Source organism: Phyllobates terribilis, unplaced genomic scaffold (genome assembly GCF_046119375.1).
Source record: "Phyllobates terribilis strain yellow unplaced genomic scaffold, ASM4611937v1 Scaffold_4__5_contigs__length_816908805, whole genome shotgun sequence".
Classification (NCBI taxonomy): Eukaryota; Metazoa; Chordata; class Amphibia; order Anura; family Dendrobatidae; genus Phyllobates; species Phyllobates terribilis.
In genome coordinates this window covers 26,966,997-26,989,059 of record NW_027362764.1, presented here as the reverse complement: position 1 = coordinate 26,989,059, position 22,063 = coordinate 26,966,997, and the positions used below count along the sequence as shown (strand labels likewise).

At 46.2% G+C, this 22,063-nt stretch overlaps 1 protein-coding gene across 1 annotated transcript in view; it reads right to left on the bottom strand.

The window, feature by feature from the left end:
* The window catches only part of GUK1 (guanylate kinase 1), a 94,979-nt gene that overhangs the window by 31,351 nt on the left and 41,565 nt on the right, over positions 1-22,063 (bottom strand). Inside the window, exons 6-7 of the mRNA XM_073676885.1 lie at positions 17,696-17,780; positions 17,459-17,544 (exon numbers count right to left, since the gene is read on the bottom strand). Of these exons, the coding sequence (XP_073532986.1) occupies positions 17,459-17,544; positions 17,696-17,780 (171 nt within the window). The remainder of the gene's footprint in view (positions 1-17,458; positions 17,545-17,695; positions 17,781-22,063) is intronic.

Sequence of the window (22,063 nt, the reverse complement as noted above, 5' to 3'; positions counted from 1 at the left end):
CAGGATCAGTAATGTAATGTATGTACACAGTGACTCCACCAGCAGAATAGTGAGTGCAGCTCTGGGGTATAATACAGGATGTAACTCAGGATCAGTAATGTAATGTAGGTACACAGTGACTACACCAGCAGAATAGTGAGTGCAGCTCTGGAGTATAATACAGGATGTAACTCAGGATCAGTAATGTAATGTATGTACACAGTGACAGCACCAGCAGAATAGTGAGTGCAGCTCTGGAGTATAATACAGGATGTAACTCAGGATCAGTAATGTAATGTATGTACACAGTGACTGCACCAGCAGAATAGTGAGTGCAGCTCTGGAGTATAATACAGGATGTAACTCAGGATCAGTAATGTAATGTATGTACACAGTGACTGCACCAGCAGAATAGTGAGTTCAGCTCTGGAGTATAATACAGGATGTAACTCAGGATCAGTAATGTAATGTATGTACACAGTGTCTGCACCAGCAGAATAGCGAGTGCAGCTCTGGAGTATAATACAGGATGTAACTCAGGATCAGTAATGTAATGTATGTACACAGTGACTCCACCAGCAGAATAGTGAGTGCAGCTCTGGGGTATAATACAGGATGTAACTCAGGATCAGTAATGTAATGTATGTACACAGTGACTGCACCAGCAGAATAGTGAGTGCAGCTCTGGAGTATAATACAGGATGTAACTCAGGATCAGTAATGTAATGTATGTACACAGTGACAGCACCAGCAGAATAGTGAGTGCAGCTCTGGAGTATAATACAGGATGTAACTCAGGATCAGTAATGTAATGTATGTACACAGTGACTGCACCAGCAGAATAGTGAGTGCAGCTCTGGAGTATAATACAGGATGTAACTCAGGATCAGTAATGTAATGTATGTACACAGTGACTACACCAGCAGAATAGTGAGTGCAGCTCTGGGGTATAATACAGGATGTAACTCAGGATCAGTAATGTAATGTATGTACACAGTGTCTGCACCAGCAGAATAGCGAGTGCAGCTCTGGAGTATAATACAGGATGTAACTCAGGATCAGTAATGTATGTACACAGTGACTGCACCAGCAGAATAGTGAGTGCAGCTCTGGAGTATAATACAGGATGTAACTCAGGATCAGTAATGTAATGTACGTACACAGTGACTACACCAGCAGAATAGTGAGTGCAGCTCTGGGGTATAATACAGGATGTAACTCAGGATCAGTAATGTAATGTATGTACACAGTGTCTGCACCAGAAGAATAGCGAGTGCAGCTCTGGAGTATAATACAGGATGTAACTCAGGATCAATAATGTAATGTATGTACACAGTGACTGCACCAGCAGAATAGTGAGAGCAGCTCTGGAGTATAATACAGGAGGTAACTCAGGATCAGTAATGTAATGTATGTACACAGTGACTGCACCAGCAGAATAGTGAGTGCAGCTCTGGAGTATAATACAGGATGTAACTCAGGATCAGTAATGTAATGTACGTACACAGTGACTGCACCAGCAGAATAGTGAGTGCAGCTGTGGAGTATAATACAGGATGTAACTCAGGATCAGTAATGTAATGTACGTACACAGTGACTACACCAGCAGAATAGTGAGTGCAGCTGTGGAGTATAATACAGGATGTAACTCAGGATCAGTAATGTAATGTACGTACACAGTGACTACACCAGCAGAATAGTGAGTGCAGCTGTGGAGTATAATACAGGATGTAACTCAGGATCAGTAATGTAATGTATGTACACAGTGACTGCACCAGCAGAATAGTGAGTGCAGCTCTGAAGTATAATACAGGGTGTAACTCAGGATCAGTAATGTAGGTACACAGTGACTACACCAGCAGAATAGTGAGTGCAGCTCTGGAGTATAATACAGGAGGTAACTCAGGATCAGTAATGTAATGTAGGTACACAGTGACTACACCAGCAGAATAGTGAGTGCAGCTCTGGAGTATAATACAGGATGTAACTCAGGATCAGTAATGTAATGTATGTACACAGTGACTCCACCAGCAGAATAGTGAGTGCAGCTCTGGGGTATAATACAGGATGTAACTCAGGATCAGTAATGTAATGTAGGTACACAGTGACTACACCAGCAGAATAGTGAGTGCAGCTCTGGAGTATAATACAGGATGTAACTCAGGATCAGTAATGTAATGTATGTACACAGTGACAGCACCAGCAGAATAGTGAGTGCAGCTCTGGAGTATAATACAGGATGTAACTCAGGATCAGTAATGTAATGTATGTACACAGTGACTGCACCAGCAGAATAGTGAGTGCAGCTCTGGAGTATAATACAGGATGTAACTCAGGATCAGTAATGTAATGTATGTACACAGTGACTGCACCAGCAGAATAGTGAGTTCAGCTCTGGAGTATAATACAGGATGTAACTCAGGATCAGTAATGTAATGTATGTACACAGTGTCTGCACCAGCAGAATAGCGAGTGCAGCTCTGGAGTATAATACAGGATGTAACTCAGGATCAGTAATGTAATGTATGTACACAGTGACTCCACCAGCAGAATAGTGAGTGCAGCTCTGGGGTATAATACAGGATGTAACTCAGGATCAGTAATGTAATGTATGTACACAGTGACTGCACCAGCAGAATAGTGAGTGCAGCTCTGGAGTATAATACAGGATGTAACTCAGGATCAGTAATGTAATGTATGTACACAGTGACTACACCAGCAGAATAGTGAGTGCAGCTCTGGGGTATAATACAGGATGTAACTCAGGAACAGTAATGTAATGTATGTACACAGTGTCTGCACCAGCAGAATAGCGAGTGCAGCTCTGGAGTATAATACAGGATGTAACTCAGGATCAGTAATGTATGTACACAGTGACTGCACCAGCAGAATAGTGAGTGCAGCTCTGGAGTATAATACAGGATGTAACTCAGGATCAGTAATGTAATGTACGTACACAGTGACTACACCAGCAGAATAGTGAGTGCAGCTCTGGGGTATAATACAGGATGTAACTCAGGATCAGTAATGTAATGTATGTACACAGTGTCTGCACCAGAAGAATAGCGAGTGCAGCTCTGGAGTATAATACAGGATGTAACTCAGGATCAATAATGTAATGTATGTACACAGTGACTGCACCAGCAGAATAGTGAGTGCAGCTCTGGAGTATAATACAGGATGTAACTCAGGATCAGTAATGTAATGTACGTACACAGTGACTGCACCAGCAGAATAGTGAGTGCAGCTGTGGAGTATAATACAGGATGTAACTCAGGATCAGTAATGTAATGTACGTACACAGTGACTACACCAGCAGAATAGTGAGTGCAGCTGTGGAGTATAATACAGGATGTAACTCAGGATCAGTAATGTAATGTACGTACACAGTGACTACACCAGCAGAATAGTGAGTGCAGCTGTGGAGTATAATACAGGATGTAACTCAGGATCAGTAATGTAATGTATGTACACAGTGACTGCACCAGCAGAATAGTGAGTGCAGCTCTGAAGTATAATACAGGGTGTAACTCAGGATCAGTAATGTAATGTATGTACACAGTGACTACACCAGCAGAATAGTGAGTGCAGCTCTGGAGTATAATACAGGATGTAACTCAGGATCAGTAATGTAATGTAGGTACACAGTGACTACACCAGCAGAATAGTGAGTGCAGCTCTGGAGTATAATACAGGATGTAACTCAGGATCAGTAATGTAATGTATGTACACAGTGACTGCACCAGCAGAATAGTGATTGCAGCTCTGGAGTATAATACAGGATGTAACTCAGGATCAGTAATGTAATGTATGTACACAGTGACTGCACCAGCAGAATAGTGAGTGCAGCTCTGGAGTATAATACAGGATGTAACTCAGGATTAGTAATGTAATGTATGTACACAGTGACTGCACCAGCAGAATAGTGAGTGCAGCTCTGGAGTATAATACAGGATGTAACTCAGGATCAGTAATGTAATGTATGTACACAGTGACTACACCAGCAGAATAGTGAGTGCAGCTCTGGGGTATAATACAGGATGTAACTCAGGATCAGTAATGTAATGTATGTACACAGTGACGGCACCAGCAGAATAGTGAGTGCAGCTCTGGAGTATAATACAGGATGTAACTCAGGATCAGTAATGTAATGTATGTACACAGTGTCTGCACCAGCAGAATAGTGAGTGCAGCTCTGGAGTATAATACAGGATGTAACTCAGGATCAGTAATGTAATGTATGTACACAGTGACTGCACCAGCAGAATAGCGAGTGCAGCTCTGGAGTATAATACAGGATGTAACTCAGGATCAGTAATGTAATGTATGTACACAGTGACTACACCAGCAGAATAGTGAGTGCAGCTCTGGGGTATAATACAGGATGTAACTCAGGATCAGTAATGTAATGTATGTACACAGTGACTGCACCAGCAGAATAGTGAGTGCAGCTCTGGAGTATAATACAGGAGGTAACTCAGGATCAGTAATGTAATGTATGTACACAGTGACTGCACCAGCAGAATAGTGAGTGCAGCTCTGAAGTATAATACAGGGTGTAACTCAGGATCAGTAATGTAGGTACACAGTGACTACACCAGCAGAATAGTGAGTGCAGCTCTGGAGTATAATACAGGATGTAACTCAGGATCAGTAATGTAATGTACGTACACAGTGACTGCACCAGCAGAATAGTGAGTGCAGCTGTGGAGTATAATACAGGATGTAACTCAGGATCAGTAATGTAATGTACGTACACAGTGACTACACCAGCAGAATAGTGAGTGCAGCTGTGGAGTATAATACAGGATGTAACTCAGGATCAGTAATGTAATGTACGTACACAGTGACTGCACCAGCAGAATAGTGAGCGCAGCTCTGGAGTATAATACAGGAGGTAACTCAGGATCAGTAATGTATGTACACAGTGACTGCACCAGCAGAATAGTGAGTGCAGCTCTGGAGTATAATACAGGATGTAACTCAGGATCAGTAATGTAATGTATGTACACAGTGACTGCACCAGCAGAATAGTGAGTGCAGCTCTGGAGTAAAATACAAAATGTAACTCAGGATCAGTAATGTAATGTATGTACACAGTGACTGCACCAGCAGAATAGTGAGCGCAGCTCTGGAGGATAATACAGGATGTAACTCAGGATCAGTAATGTAATGTATGTACACAGTGACTGCACCAGCAGAATAGTGAGCGCAGCTCTGGAGGATAATACAGGATGTAACTCAGGATCAGTAATGTAATGTATGTACACAGTGACTGCACCAGCAGAATCAGAATAGTGAGTGCAGCTCTGGAGTATAATACAGGAGGTAACTCAGGATCAGTAATGTAATGTATGTACACAGTGACTGCACCAGCAGAATAGTGAGCGCAGCTCTGGAGGATAATACAGGATGTAACTCAGGATCAGTAATGTAATGTATGTACACAGTGACTGCACCAGCAGAATAGTGAGTGCAGCTCTGGAGTATAATACAGGAGGTAACTCAGGATCAGTAATGTAATGTATGTACACAGTGACTGCACCAGCAGAATAGTGAGTGCAGCTCTGGAGTACAATACAGGAGGTAACTCAGGATCAGTAATGTAATGTATGTACACAGTGACTGCACCAGCAGAATAGTGAGTGCAGCTCTGGAGTATAATACAGGATGTAACTCAGGATCAGTAATGTAATGTATGTACACAGTGACTGCACCAGCAGAATAGTGAGTGCAGCTCTGGAGTATAATACAGGAGGTAACTCAGGATCAGTAATGTAATGTATGTACACAGTGACTGCACCAGCAGAATAGTGAGTGCAGCTCTGGAGGATAATACAGGATGTAACTCAGGATCAGTAATGTAATGTATGTACACAGTGACTGCACCAGCAGAATAGTGAGTGCAGCTCTGGAGTATAATACAGGATGTAACTCAGGATCAGTAATGTAATGTATGTACACAGTGACTGCACCAGCAGAATAGTGAGTGCAGCTCTGGAGTATAATACAGGAGGTAACTCAGGATCAGTAATGTAATGTATGTACACAGTGACTGCACCAGCAGAATAGTGAGTGCAGCTCTGGAGTATAATACAAGATGTAACTCAGGATCAGTAATGTAATGTATGTACACAGTGACTGCACCAGCAGAATAGTGAGTTCAGCTCTGGAGTATAATACAGGATGTAACTCAGGATCAGTAATGTAATGTATGTGCACAGTGACTGCACCAGCAGAATAGTGAGTTCAGCTCTGGAGTATACTACAGGAAGTAACTCAGGATCAGTAATGAAATGTATGTACACAGTGACTGCACCAGCAGAATAGTGAGTGCAGCTCTGAAGTATAATACAGGATGTAACTCAGGATCAGTAATGTAATGTATGTACACAGTGACTGCACCAGCAGAATAGTGAGTGCAGCTCTGGAGTATAATACAGGAGGTAACTCAGGATCAGTAATGTAATGTATGTACACAGTGACTGCACCAGCAGAATAGTGAGTGCAGCTCTGGAGTATAATACAGGATGTAACTCAGGATCAATAATGTAATGTATGTACACAGTGACTGCACCAGCAGAATAGTGAGTGCAGCTCTGGAGTATAATACAGGATGTAACTCAGGATCAGTAATGTAATGTATGTACACAGTGACTGCACCAGCAGAATAGTGAGTGCAGCTCTGGGGTATAATACAGAATGTAACTCAGGATCAGTAATGTAATGTATGTACGCAGTGACTGCACCAGCAGAATAGTGAGTGCAGCTCTGGGGTATAATACAAGATGTAACTCAGGATCAGTAATGTAATGTATGTACGCAGTGACTGCACCAGCAGAATAGTGAGTGCAGCTCTGGGGTATAATACAAGATGTAACTCAGGATCAGTAATGTAATGTATGTACACAGTGACTGCACCAGCAGAATAGCGAGTTCAGCTCTGGAGTATAATACAGGATGTAACTCAGGATCAGTAATGTAATGTATGTACACAGTGACTGCACCAGCAGAATAGTGAGTTCAGCTCTGGAGTATAATACAGGATGTAACTCAGGATCAGTATTGTAATGTATGTACACAGTGACTGCACCAGCAGAATAGTGAGTGCAGCTCTGGAGTATAATACAGGAGGTAACTCAGGATCAGTAATGTAATGTATGTACACAGTGACTGCACCAGCAGAATAGTGAGTGCAGCTCTGGAGTATAATACAGGATGTAACTCAGGATCAGTAATGTAATGTATGTACACAGTGACTGCACCAGCAGAATAGTGAGTGCAGCTCTGGAGTATAATACAGGAGGTAACTCAGGATCAGTAATGTAATGTATGTACACAGTGACTGCACCAGCAGAATAGTGAGTGCAGCTCTGGAGTATAATACAGGATGTAACTCAGGATCAATAATGTAATGTATGTACACAGTGACTGCAACAGCAGAATAGTGAGTGCAGCTCTGGAGTATAATACAGGATGTAACTCAGGATCAGTAATGTAATGTATGTACACAGTGACTGCACCAGCAGAATAGTGAGTGCAGCTCTGGAGTATAATACAGGAGGTAACTCAGGATCAGTAATGTAATGTATGTACACAGTGACTGCACCAGCAGAATAGTGAGTGCAGCTCTGGAGTATAATACAGGATGTAACTCAGGATCAGTAATGTAATGTATGTACACAGTGACTACACCAGCAGAATAGTGAGTGCAGCTCTGGAGTATAATACAGGAGGTAACTCAGGATCAGTAATGTAATGTATGTACACAGTGACTCCACCAGCAGAATAGTGAGTGCAGCTCTGGAGTATAATACAGGAGGTAACTCAGGATCAGTAATGTAATGTATGTACACAGTGACTGCACCAGCAGAATAGTGAGTGCAGCTCCGGAGTATAATACAGGATGTAACTCAGGATCAGTAATGTAATGTATGTACACAGTGACTGCACCAGCAGAATAGTGAGTGCAGCTCTGGAGTATAATACAGGAGGTAACTCAGGATCAGTAATGTAATGTATGTACACAGTGACTGCACCAGCAGAATAGTGAGTGCAGCTCTGGAGTATAATACAGGATGTAACTCAGGATCAGTAATGTAATGTATGTACACAGTGACTGCACCAGCAGAATAGTGAGTGCAGCTCTGGAGTATAATACAGGATGTAACTCAGGATCAGTAATGTATGTACACAGTGACTGCACCAGCAGAATAGTGAGTGCAGCTCTGGAGTATAATACAGGAGGTAACTCAGGATCAGTAATGTAATGTATGTACACAGTGACTGCACCAGCAGAATAGTGAGTTCAGCTCTGGAGTATAATACAGGATGTAACTTAGGATCAGTAATGTAATGTATGTACACAGTGACTGCACCAGCAGAATAGTGAGTGCAGCTCTGGAGTATAATACAGGATGTAACTCAGGATCAGTAATGTAATGTATGTACACAGTGACTGCACCAGCAGAATAGTGAGTGCAGCTCTGGAGTATAATACAGGAGGTAACTCAGGATCAGTAATGTAATGTATGTACACGGTGACTGCACCAACAGAATAGTGAGTGCAGCTCTGGAGTATAATACAGGAGGTAACTCAGGATCAGTAATGTAATGTATGTACACAGTGACTGCACCAGCAGAATAGTGAGTGCAGCTCTGGAGTATAATACAGGATGTAACTCAGGATCAGTAATGTAATGTATGTACACAGTGACTGCACCAGCAGAATGGTGAGTGCAGCTCTGGAGTATAATACAGGAGGTAACTCAGGATCAGTAATGTAATGTATGTACACAGTGACTGCACTAGCAGAATAGTGAGTGCAGCTCTGGAGTATAATACAGGATGTAACTCAGGATCAGTAATGTAATGTATGTACACAGTGACTGCACCAGCAGAAAAGTGAGTGCAGCTCTGGAGTATAATACAGGAGGTAACTCAGGATCAGTAATGTAATGTATGTACACAGTGACTGCACCAGCAGAATAGTGAGCGCAGCTCTGGAGTATAATACAGGATGTAACTCAGGATCAGTAATGTAATGTATGTACACAGTGACTGCACCAGCAGAATAGTGAGTGCAGCTCTGGAGTATAATACAGGATGTAACTCAGGATCAGTAATGTAATGTATGTACACAGTGACTGCACCAGCAGAATAGTGAGTGCAGCTCTGGAGTATAATACAGGATGTAACTCAGGATCAGTAATGTAATGTATGTACACAGTGACTGCACTAGCAGAATAGTGAGTGCAGCTCTGGAGTATAATACAGGATGTAACTCAGGATCAGTAATGTAATGTATGTACACAGTGACTGCACCAGCAGAATAGTGAGTGCAGCTCTGGAGTATAATACAGGATGTAACTCAGGATCAGTAATGTAATGTATGTACACAGTGACTGCACTAGCAGAATAGTGAGTGCAGCTCTGGAGTATAATACAGGATGTAACTCAGGATCAGTAATGTAATGTATGTACACAGTGACTGCACCAGCAGAAAAGTGAGTGCAGCTCTGGAGTATAATACAGGAGGTAACTCAGGATCAGTAATGTAATGTATGTACACAGTGACTGCACCAGCAGAATAGTGAGCGCAGCTCTGGAGTATAATACAGGATGTAACTCAGGATCAGTAATGTAATGTATGTACACAGTGACTGCACCAGCAGAATAGTGAGTGCAGCTCTGGAGTATAATACAGGATGTAACTCAGGATCAGTAATGTAATGTATGTACACAGTGACTCCACCAGCAGAATAGTGAGTGCAGCTCTGGAGTATAATACAGGATGTAACTCAGGATCAGTAATGTAATGTATGTACACAGTGACTGCACCAGCAGAATAGTGAGTGCAGCTCTGGAGTATAATACAGGAGGTAACTCAGGATCAGTAATGTAATGTATGTACACAGTGACTGCACCAGCAGAATAGTGAGTGCAGCTCTGGAGTATAATACAGGATGTAACTCAGGATCAATAATGTAATGTATGTACACAGTGACTGCAACAGCAGAATAGTGAGTGCAGCTCTGGAGTATAATACAGGATGTAACTCAGGATCAGTAATGTAATGTATGTACACAGTGACTGCACCAGCAGAATAGTGAGTGCAGCTCTGGAGTATAATACAGGAGGTAACTCAGGATCAGTAATGTAATGTATGTACACAGTGACTGCACCAGCAGAATAGTGAGTGCAGCTCTGGAGTATAATACAGGATGTAACTCAGGATCAGTAATGTAATGTATGTACACAGTGACTACACCAGCAGAATAGTGAGTGCAGCTCTGGAGTATAATACAGGAGGTAACTCAGGATCAGTAATGTAATGTATGTACACAGTGACTCCACCAGCAGAATAGTGAGTGCAGCTCTGGAGTATAATACAGGAGGTAACTCAGGATCAGTAATGTAATGTATGTACACAGTGACTGCACCAGCAGAATAGTGAGTGCAGCTCCGGAGTATAATACAGGATGTAACTCAGGATCAGTAATGTAATGTATGTACACAGTGACTGCACCAGCAGAATAGTGAGTGCAGCTCTGGAGTATAATACAGGAGGTAACTCAGGATCAGTAATGTAATGTATGTACACAGTGACTGCACCAGCAGAATAGTGAGTGCAGCTCTGGAGTATAATACAGGATGTAACTCAGGATCAGTAATGTAATGTATGTACACAGTGACTGCACCAGCAGAATAGTGAGTGCAGCTCTGGAGTATAATACAGGATGTAACTCAGGATCAGTAATGTATGTACACAGTGACTGCACCAGCAGAATAGTGAGTGCAGCTCTGGAGTATAATACAGGAGGTAACTCAGGATCAGTAATGTAATGTATGTACACAGTGACTGCACCAGCAGAATAGTGAGTTCAGCTCTGGAGTATAATACAGGATGTAACTTAGGATCAGTAATGTAATGTATGTACACAGTGACTGCACCAGCAGAATAGTGAGTGCAGCTCTGGAGTATAATACAGGATGTAACTCAGGATCAGTAATGTAATGTATGTACACAGTGACTGCACCAGCAGAATAGTGAGTGCAGCTCTGGAGTATAATACAGGAGGTAACTCAGGATCAGTAATGTAATGTATGTACACGGTGACTGCACCAACAGAATAGTGAGTGCAGCTCTGGAGTATAATACAGGAGGTAACTCAGGATCAGTAATGTAATGTATGTACACAGTGACTGCACCAGCAGAATAGTGAGTGCAGCTCTGGAGTATAATACAGGATGTAACTCAGGATCAGTAATGTAATGTATGTACACAGTGACTGCACCAGCAGAATGGTGAGTGCAGCTCTGGAGTATAATACAGGAGGTAACTCAGGATCAGTAATGTAATGTATGTACACAGTGACTGCACTAGCAGAATAGTGAGTGCAGCTCTGGAGTATAATACAGGATGTAACTCAGGATCAGTAATGTAATGTATGTACACAGTGACTGCACCAGCAGAAAAGTGAGTGCAGCTCTGGAGTATAATACAGGAGGTAACTCAGGATCAGTAATGTAATGTATGTACACAGTGACTGCACCAGCAGAATAGTGAGCGCAGCTCTGGAGTATAATACAGGATGTAACTCAGGATCAGTAATGTAATGTATGTACACAGTGACTGCACCAGCAGAATAGTGAGTGCAGCTCTGGAGTATAATACAGGATGTAACTCAGGATCAGTAATGTAATGTATGTACACAGTGACTGCACCAGCAGAATAGTGAGTGCAGCTCTGGAGTATAATACAGGATGTAACTCAGGATCAGTAATGTAATGTATGTACACAGTGACTGCACTAGCAGAATAGTGAGTGCAGCTCTGGAGTATAATACAGGATGTAACTCAGGATCAGTAATGTAATGTATGTACACAGTGACTGCACCAGCAGAATAGTGAGTGCAGCTCTGGAGTATAATACAGGATGTAACTCAGGATCAGTAATGTAATGTATGTACACAGTGACTGCACTAGCAGAATAGTGAGTGCAGCTCTGGAGTATAATACAGGATGTAACTCAGGATCAGTAATGTAATGTATGTACACAGTGACTGCACCAGCAGAAAAGTGAGTGCAGCTCTGGAGTATAATACAGGAGGTAACTCAGGATCAGTAATGTAATGTATGTACACAGTGACTGCACCAGCAGAATAGTGAGCGCAGCTCTGGAGTATAATACAGGATGTAACTCAGGATCAGTAATGTAATGTATGTACACAGTGACTGCACCAGCAGAATAGTGAGTGCAGCTCTGGAGTATAATACAGGATGTAACTCAGGATCAGTAATGTAATGTATGTACACAGTGACTCCACCAGCAGAATAGTGAGTGCAGCTCTGGAGTATAATACAGGATGTAACTCAGGATCAGTAATGTAATGTATGTACACAGTGACTGCACCAGCAGAATAGTGAGTACAGCTCTGGAGTATAATACAGGAGGTAACTCAGGATCAGTAATGTAATGTATGTACACAGCGACTGCACCAGCAGAATAGTGAGTGCAGCTCTGGAGTATAATACAGGATGTAACTCAGGATCAGTAATGTAATGTATGTACACAGTGACTACACCAGCAGAATAGTGAGTACAGCTCTGGGGTATAATACTGGATGTAACTCAGGATCAGTAATGTAATGTATGTACACAGTGACTGCACCAGCAGAATAGTGAGTGCAGCTCTGGAGTATAATACAGGATGTAACTCAGGATCAGTAATGTAATGTATGTACACAGTGACTCCACCAGCAGAATAGTGAGTGCAGCTCTGGGGTATAATACAGGATGTAACTCAGGATCAGTAATGTAATGTATGTACACAGTGACTGCACCAGCAGAATAGTGAGTGCAGCTCTGGAGTATAATACAGGATTTAACTCAGGATCAGTAATGTAATGTATGTACACAGTGACTGCACCAGCAGAATAGTGAGTGCAGCTCTGGGGTATAATACAGGATGTAACTTAGGATCAGTAATGTAATGTATGTACACAGTTACTGCACCAGCAGAATAGTGAGTGCAGCTCTGGAGTATAATACAGGAGGTAACTCAGGATCAGTAATGTAATGTATGTACACAGTGACTGCACCAGCAGAATAGTGAGTTCAGCTCTGGAGTATAATACAGGAGGTAAGTCAGGATCAGTAATGTAATGTATGTACACAGTGACTGCACCAGAAGAATAGTGAGCGCAGCTCTGGAGTATAATACAAGATGTAATTCAGGATCAGTAATGTAATGTATGTACACAGTGACTGCACCAGCAGAATAGTGAGTGCAGCTCTGGAGTATAATACAGGATGTAACTCAGGATCAGTAATGTAATGTATGTACACAGTGACTGCACCAGCAGAATAGTGAGTGCAGCTCTGGAGTATAATACAGGATGTAACTCAGGATCAGTAATGTAATGTATGTACACAGTGACTGCACCAGCAGAATAGTGAGTGCAGCTCTGGGGTATAATACAGGATGTAACTCAGGATCAGTAATGTAATGTATGTACACAGTGACTGCACCAGCAGAATAGTGAGTGCAGCTCTGGAGAATAATACAGGAGGTAACTCAGGATCAGTAATGTAATGTATGTACACAGTGACTGCACCAGCAGAATAGTGAGTGCAGCTCTGGAGTATAATACAGGATGTAACTTAGGATCAATAATGTAATGTATGTACACAGTGACTGCACCAGCAGAATAGTGAGTGCAGCTCTGCAGTATAATACAGGATGTAACTCAGGATCAGTAATGTAATGTATGTACACAGTGACTGCACCAGCAGAATAGTGAGTGCAGCTCTGGAGTATAATACAGGATGTAACTCAGGATCAGTAATGTAATGTATGTACACAGTGACTACATCAGCAGAATAGTGAGTGCAGCTCTGGAGTATAATACAGGAGGTAACTCAGGATCAGTAATGTAATGTATGTACACAGTGACTACACCAGCAGAATAGTGAGTGCAGCTCTGGAGTATAATACAGGATGTAACTTAGGATCAATAATGTAATGTAGGTACACAGTGACTGCACCAGCAGAATAGTGAGTGCAGCTCTGCAGTATAATACAGGATGTAACTCAGGATCAGTAATGTAATGTATGTACACAGTGACTGCACCAGCAGAATAGTGAGTGCAGCTCTGGAGGATAATACAGGATGTAACTCAGGATCAGTAATGTAATGTATGTACACAGTGACTGCACCAGCAGAATAGTGAGTGCAGCTCTGGAGTATAATACAGGATGTAACTCAGGATCAGTAATGTAATGTATGTACACAGTGACTGCGCCAGCAGAATAGTGAGTGCAGCTCTGGAGTATAATACAGGATGTAACTCAGGATCAGTAATGTAATGTATGTACACAGTGACTGCACCAGCAGAATAGTGAGTGCAGCTCTGGAGTATAATACAGGATGTAACTCAGGATCAGTAATGTAATGTATGTACACAGTGACTGCGCCAGCAGAATAGTGAGTGCAGCTCTGGAGTATAATACAGGAGGTAACTCAGGATCAGTAATGTAATGTATGTACACAGTGACTGCACCAGCAGAATAGTGAGTGCAGCTCTGGAAAATAATACAGGAGGTAACTCAGGATCAGTAATGTCATGTACACAGTGACTGCACCAGCAGAATAGTGAGTGCAGCTCTGGAGTATAATACAGGAGGTAACTCAGGATCCGTAATGTATGTACACAATGACTGCACCAGCAGAATAGTGAGTTCAGCTCTGGAGTATAGTACAGGAGGTAACTCAGGATCAGTAATGTAATGTAAGTACACAGTGATTGGACCAGCAGAATAGTGAGTGCAGCTCTGGAGTGTAATACAGGATGTAACTCAGGATCAGTAATGTAATGTATGTACACAGTGACTGCACCAGCAGAATAGTGAGTGCAGCTCTGGAGTATAATACAGGAGGTAACTCAGGATCAGTAATGTAATGTATGTACACAGTGACTACACCAGCAGAATAGTGAGTGCAGCTCTGGAGTATAGTACAGGATGTAACTCAGGATCAGTAATGTAATGTATGTACACAGTGACTGCACCAGAAGAATAGTGAGTGCAGCTCTGGAGTATAATACAGGAGGTAACTCAGGATCAGTAATGTAATGTATGTACACAGTGACTACACCAGCAGAATAGTGAGTGCAGCTCTGGAGTATAGTACAGGAGGTAACTCAGGACAAGTAATGTAATGTATGTACACAGTGACTGCACCAGCAGAATAGTGAGTGCAGCTCTGGAGTATAATACAGGAAGTAACTCAGGATCAGTAATGTAATGTATGTACACAGTGACGGCACCAGCAGAATAGTGAGTGCAGCTCTGGAGTAAAATACAGGAGGTAACTCAGGATCAGTAATGTAATGTATGTACACAGTGACTGCACCAGCAGAATAGTGAGTGCAGCTCTGGAGTATAATACAGGAGGTAACTCAGGACAAGTAATGTAATGTATGTACACAGTGACTGCACCAGCAGAATAGTGAGTGCAGCTCTGGAGTATAATACAGGAAGTAACTCAGGATCAGTAATGTAATGTATGTACACAGTGACTCCACCAGCAGAATAGTGAGTGCAGCTCTGGAGTATAATACAGGAGGTAACTCAGGATCAGTAATGTAATGTATGTACACAGTGACTGCACCAGCAGAATAGTGAGTGCAGCTCTGGAGTATAATACAGGATGTAACTCAGGATCAGTAATGTAATGTATGTACACAGTGACTGCACCAGCAGAATAGTGAGTGCAGCTCTGGAGTATAATACAGGATGTAACTCAGGATCAGTAATGTAATGTATGTACACAGTAACTGCACCAGCAGAATAGTGAGTGCAGCTCTGGAGTATAATACAGGATGTAACTCAGGATCAGTAATGTAACGTATGTACACAGTGACGGCACCTGCAGAATAGTGAGTGCAGCTCTGGAGTATAGTACAGGAGGTAACTCAGGATCAGTAATGTAATGTATGTACACAGTGACTGCACCAGCAGAATAGTGAGTGCAGCTCTGGAGTATAATACAGGATGTAACTTAGGATCAGTAATGTAATGTATGTACACAGTGACTGCACCAGCAGAATAGTGAGTGCAGCTCTGGAGTATAATACAGGATGTAACTCAGGATCAGTAATGTAATGTATGTACACAGTGACTGCACCAGCAGAATAGTGAGTGCAGCTCTGGAGTATAATACAGGATGTAACTCAGGATCAGTAATGTAACGTATGTACACAGTGACGGCACCTGCAGAATAGTGAGTGCAGCTCTGGAGTATAGTACAGGAGGTAACTCAGAATCAGTAATGTAATCTATGTACACAGTGATTGGACCAGCAGAATAGTGAGTGCAGCTCTGGAGTATAATACAGGATGTAACTCAGGATCAGTAATGTATGTACACAGTGACTGCACCAGCAGAATAGTGAGTGCAGCTCTGGAGTATAATACAGGAGGTAACTCAGGATCAGTAATGTAATGTATGTACACAGTGACTGCGCCAGCAGAATAGTGAGTGCAGCTCTGGGGTATAATACAGGATGTAACTTAGGATCAGTAATGTAATGTATGTACACAGTGACTGCACCAGCAGAATAGTGAGTGCAGCTCTGGAGTATAATACAGGATGTAACTTAGGATCAGTAATGTAATGTATGTACACAGTGACTGCGCCAGCAGAATAGTGAGTGCAGCTCTGGGGTATAATACAGGATGTAACTCAGGATCAGTAATGTAATGTATGTACACAGTGACTGCACCAGCAGAATAGTGAGCGCAGCTCTGGAGTATAATACAGGATGTAACTCAGGATCAGTAATGTAATGTATGTACACAGTGACTGCACCAGCAGAATAGTGAGTGCAGCTCTGGAGTATAGTACAGGATGTAACTCAGGATCAGTAATGTAATGTATGTACACAGTGACTGCACCAGTAGAATAGTGAGTGCAGCTCTGGGGTATAATACAGGAGGTAACTTAGGATCAGTAATGTAATGTATGTACACAGTGACTGCACCAGCAGAATAGTGAGTGCAGCTCTGGAGTATAATACAGGAGGTAACTCAGGATCAGTAATGTAATGTATGTACACAATGACTGCACCAGCAGAATAGTGAGTTCAGCTCTGGAGTATAATACAGGATGTAACTCAGGATCAGTAATGTAATGTATGTACACAGTGACTGCACCAGCAGAATAGTGAGTGCAGCTCTGGGGTATAATACAGGATGTAACTCAGGATCAGTAATGTAATGTATGTACACAGTGACTGCACCAGCAGAATAGTGAGTGCAGCTCTGGAGTATAATACAGGATGTAACTCAGGATCAGTAATGTAATGTATGTACACAGTGACTGCACCAGCAGAATAGTGAGTACAGCTCTGGGGTATAATACAGGATGTAACTCAGGATCAGTAATGTAATGTATGCCAGGCCGGGGGTCTGTCACCTCGGTCAGGGCGCCTCTTAGTTTGGAGTAGGCGTCTTCCAGGTTATCGTTAATAATGATTTCATTGAAGAGGCCGGGCTCTTTGCCTATGGACAAAACAGACAAAACAAGGCGGAGTTATGGTAGCGGTGGGCGGGGCCTGATGAGAACTTCTGGTTTATCTCAGGGGTTCACTTAGTTGTAGGACAAGCTAAATACAGTGGGGATTTTTTTTTCTTTATTAGGGGGTGCACTTACTTATTTCCATGTCGCTTATGGCCGCCTGGAGCCTCTTCTGCAGACTTTCCTCGGACTCGGTGTTTCGGTCTCGCAGCCTCTTCTCCTGTAATGAGACCGAGCAGCAATCAGACAGGAACGTCGCAGCTCGCCAACCCCGTCCATCCGAATGCCAGCGATCCGGACCACCCGACCCTCGCGGATAATACAAGGGGCTTTACAGGGGGATTCCTCCTGGCTGAGTGCAGCCTCCACCATCCCGACCACCGAGGCCTCGACTAATGCCGTGTACAGACGGATTTTCTGATTTGTGCCCCCCTTCGACTTCAATCTGGTCCGTGGACCACTCATGACATCTCCAGGATCCCGCGGATCGAAAAAAAACGAAAATACAAAAATAAAAAATGTCATTAAAGGGTTAAGTGGTTCAAAACAGCAAAAGTAGAAAAAAATGTATGAATTATGGATCCTGAAGCCGCCACCATAATTATGTGAAATCCCCGAAGGATCCGGGAGAAATGACGCGATTCTTTCCATCCTGTTGACCGCACTGGGCATGTTGGTGCAGGACACCGATCCCAAGTGAGAGTCGTGTCCTCCGCAGAGACGTCCTCCCTCTGTCATAGCGAGCGTCGTGTCCTCCGCAGAGACGTCCTCCCTCTGTCACAGCGAGCGTCGTGTCCTCCGCAGAGACGTCCTCCCTCTGTCACAGCGAGCGTCGTGTCCTCCGCAGAGACGTCCTCCCTCTGTCACAGCGAGCGTCGTGTCCTCCGCAGAGACGTCCTTCCTCTGTCACAGCGAGCGTCGTGTCCTCCGCAGACGTCCTCCCTCTGTCACAGCGAGCGTCGTGTCCTCCGCAGACGTCCTCCCTCTGTCACAGCGAGCGTCGTGTCCTCCACAGAGACGTCCTCCCTCTGTCACAGCGAGCGTCGTGTCCTCCGCAGAGACGTCCTCCCTCTGTCACAGCGAGCGTCGTGTCCTCCGCAGAGATGTCCTCCCTCTGTCACAGCGAGCGTCGTGTCCTCCGCAGAGACGTCCTCCCTCTGTCACAGCGAGCGTCGTGTCCTCCGCAGAGACGTCCTCCCTCTGTCACAGCGAGCGTCGTGTCCTCCGCAGACGTCCTCCCTGTCACAGCGAGCGTCGTGTCCTCCGCAGAGACGTCCTCCCTCTGTCACAGCGAGCGTCGTGTCCTCCGCAGACGTCCTCCCTCTGTCACAGCGAGCGTCGTGTCCTCCGCAGAGACGCCCTCCCTCTGTCACAGCGAGCGTCGTGTCCTCCGCAGACGTCCTCCCTCTGTCACAGCGAGCGTCGTGTCCTCCGCAGACGTCCTCCCTCTGTCACAGCGAGCGTCGTGTCCTCCGCAGACGTCCTCCCTCTGTCACAGCGAGAGTTGTGTCCTCCGCAGAGACGTCCTCCCTCTGTCACAGCGAGCGTCGTGTCCTCCGCAGAGACGTCCTCCCTCTGTCACAGCGAGCGTCGTGTCCTCCGAAGACGTCCTCCCTCTGTCACAGCGAGCGTCGTGTCCTCCGCAGACGTCCTCCCTCTGTCACAGCGAGCGTCGTGTCCTCCGCAGAGACGTCCTCCCTCTGTCACAGCGAGCGTCGTGTCCTCCGCAGAGACGTCCTCCCTCTGTCACAGCGAGCGTCGTGTCCTCCGCAGACGTCCTCCCTGTCACAGCGAGCGTCGTGTCCTCCGCAGAGACGTCCTCCCTCTGTCACAGCGAGCGTCGTGTCCTCCGCAGACGTCCTCCCTCTGTCACAGCGAGCGTCGTGTCCTCCGCAGACGTCCTCCCTCTGTCACAGCGAGAGTTGTGTCCTCCGCAGAGACGTCCTCCCTCTGTCACAGCGAGCGTCGTGTCCTCCGCAGAGACGTCCTCCCTCTGTCACAGCGAGCGTCGTGTCCTCCGAAGACGTCCTCCCTCTGTCACAGCGAGCGTCGTGTCCTCCGCAGACGTCCTCCCTCTGTCACAGCGAGCGTCGTGTCCTCCGCAGACGTCCTCCCTCTGTCACAGCGAGCGTCGTGTCCTCCGCAGACGTCCTCCCTCTGTCACAGCGAGCGTCGTGTCCTCCGCAGAGACGTCCTCCCTCTGTCACAGCGAGCGTCGTGTTCTCCGCAGAGACGTCCTCCCTCTGTCACAGCGAGCGTCGTGTCCTCCACAGACGTCCTCCCTCTGTCACAGCGAGCGTCGTGTCCTCCGCAGACGTCCTCCCTCTGTCACAGCGAGCGTCGTGTCCTCCGCAGACGTCCTCCCTCTGTCACAGCGAGCGTCGTGTCCTCCGCAGACGTCCTCCCTCTGTCACAGCGAGCGTCGTGTCCTCCGCAGATGTCCTCCCTCTGTCACAGCGAGCGTCGTGTCCTCCGCAGAGACGCCCTCCCTCTGTCACAGCGAGCGTCGTGTCCTCCGCAGACGTCCTCCCTCTGTCACAGCGAGCGTCGTGTCCTCCGCAGAGACGCCCTCCCTCTGTCACAGCGAGCGTCGTGTCCTCCGCAGAGACGTCCTCCCTCTGTCACAGCGAGCGTCGTGTCCTCCGCAGACGTCCTCCCTCTGTCACAGCGAGCGTCGTGTCCTCCGCAGACGTCCTCCCTCTGTCACAGCGAGCATCGTGTCCTCCGCAGAGAAGTCCTCCCTCTGTCACAGCGAGCGTCGTGTCCTCCGCAGACGTCCTCCCTCTGTCACAGCGAGCGTCGTGTCCTCCGCAGACGTCCTCCCTCTGTCACAGCGAGCGTCGTGTCCTCCGCAGAGAAGTCCTCCCTCTGTCACAGCGAGCGTCGTGTCCTCCGCAGACGTCCTCCCTCTGTCACAGCGAGCTACGTATCCTCCGAAGAGACGTCCTCCCTCTGTCACAGCGAGCGTCGTGTCCTCCACAGAGACGTCCTCCCGCTGTCATAGCGAGCTACGTATCCTCCGAAGAGACGTCCTCCCTCTGTCATAGCGAGCTACGTATCCTCCGAAGAGACGTCCTCCCGCTATCATAGCGAGCTACGTATCCTCCGAAGAGACGTCCTCCCGCTGTCATAGCGAGCTACGTATCCTCCACAGTGACGTCCTCCCGCTGTCATAGCGAGCTACGTATCCTCCGAAGAGACGTCCTCCCGCTGTCATAGCGAGCTACGTATCCTCCGAAGAGACGTCCTCCCGCTGTCATAGCGAGCGTCGTGTCCTCCGCAGAGACGTCCTCCCGCTGTCATAGCGAGCTACGTATCCTCCGAAGAGACGTCCTCCCTCTGTCATAGCGAGCGTCGTGTCCTCCGCAGAGACGTCCTCCCGCTGTCATAGCGAGCGTCGTGTCCTCCGCAGAGACGTCCTCCCTCTGTCATAGCGAGCGTCGTGTCCTCCGCAGAGACGTCCTCCCGCTGTCATAGCGAGCGTCGTGTCCTCCGCAGAGACGTCCTCCCGCTGTCATAGCGAGCGTCGTATCCTCCGCAGCGACATCCTCCCAACACTAAAGGCACCCAATGAGGAGCCACTCTACCCCCACACACAGGCCGCACAGTGATGAGCCGCCACCCCGCACAATGGGCCCCCTATGAGGAGCCACTCTACCTCCACACACAGGCCGCACAGTGATGAGCCGCCACCCCATACAATGGACGCCCAATGAGGAGCCACTCTACCCCCACACACAGGCCGCACAGTGATGAGCCGCCACCCCGCACAATGGGAGCCCAATGACTAGCCACTCTACCCTCACACACAGGCCGCACAGTGATGACCCGCCACCCCGCACAATGGGCGCCCAATGAGGAGCCACTCTACCCCCACACACAGGCCGCACAGTGATGAGCCGCCACCCCACACAATGGACGCCCAATGAGGAGCCACTCAACCCGTACACACAGGCCGCACAGTGATGACCCGCCACCCCGCACAATGGACGCCCAATGACGAGCCACTCTACCCCCACACACAGGCCGCACAGTGATGAGCTGCCACCCCGCACAATGGACGCCCAATGAGGAGCCACTCTACCCCCACACACAGGCCGCACAGTGATAACCCGCCACCCCGCACAATGGGCGCCCAATGACGAGCCACTCTACCCCCACACACAAGCCGCACAGTGATGAGCCGCCACCCCGTACAATGGGCCCCCAATGACGAGCCACTCTACCCCCACACACACAGGCCGCACAGTGATGAGCTGCCACCCCGCACAATGGACGCCCAATGAGGAGCCACTCTACCCCCACACACAGGCCGCACAGTGATGAGCCGCAACCCCGCACAATGGACGCCCAATGAGGAGCCACTCAACCCGTACATACACAGGCCGCACAGTGATGAGCCGCCACCCCGCACAATGGGCGCCCAATGAGGAGCCACTCTACCCCCACACACACAGGCCGCACAGTGATGAGCCGCCACCCCGCACAATGGACGCCCAATGA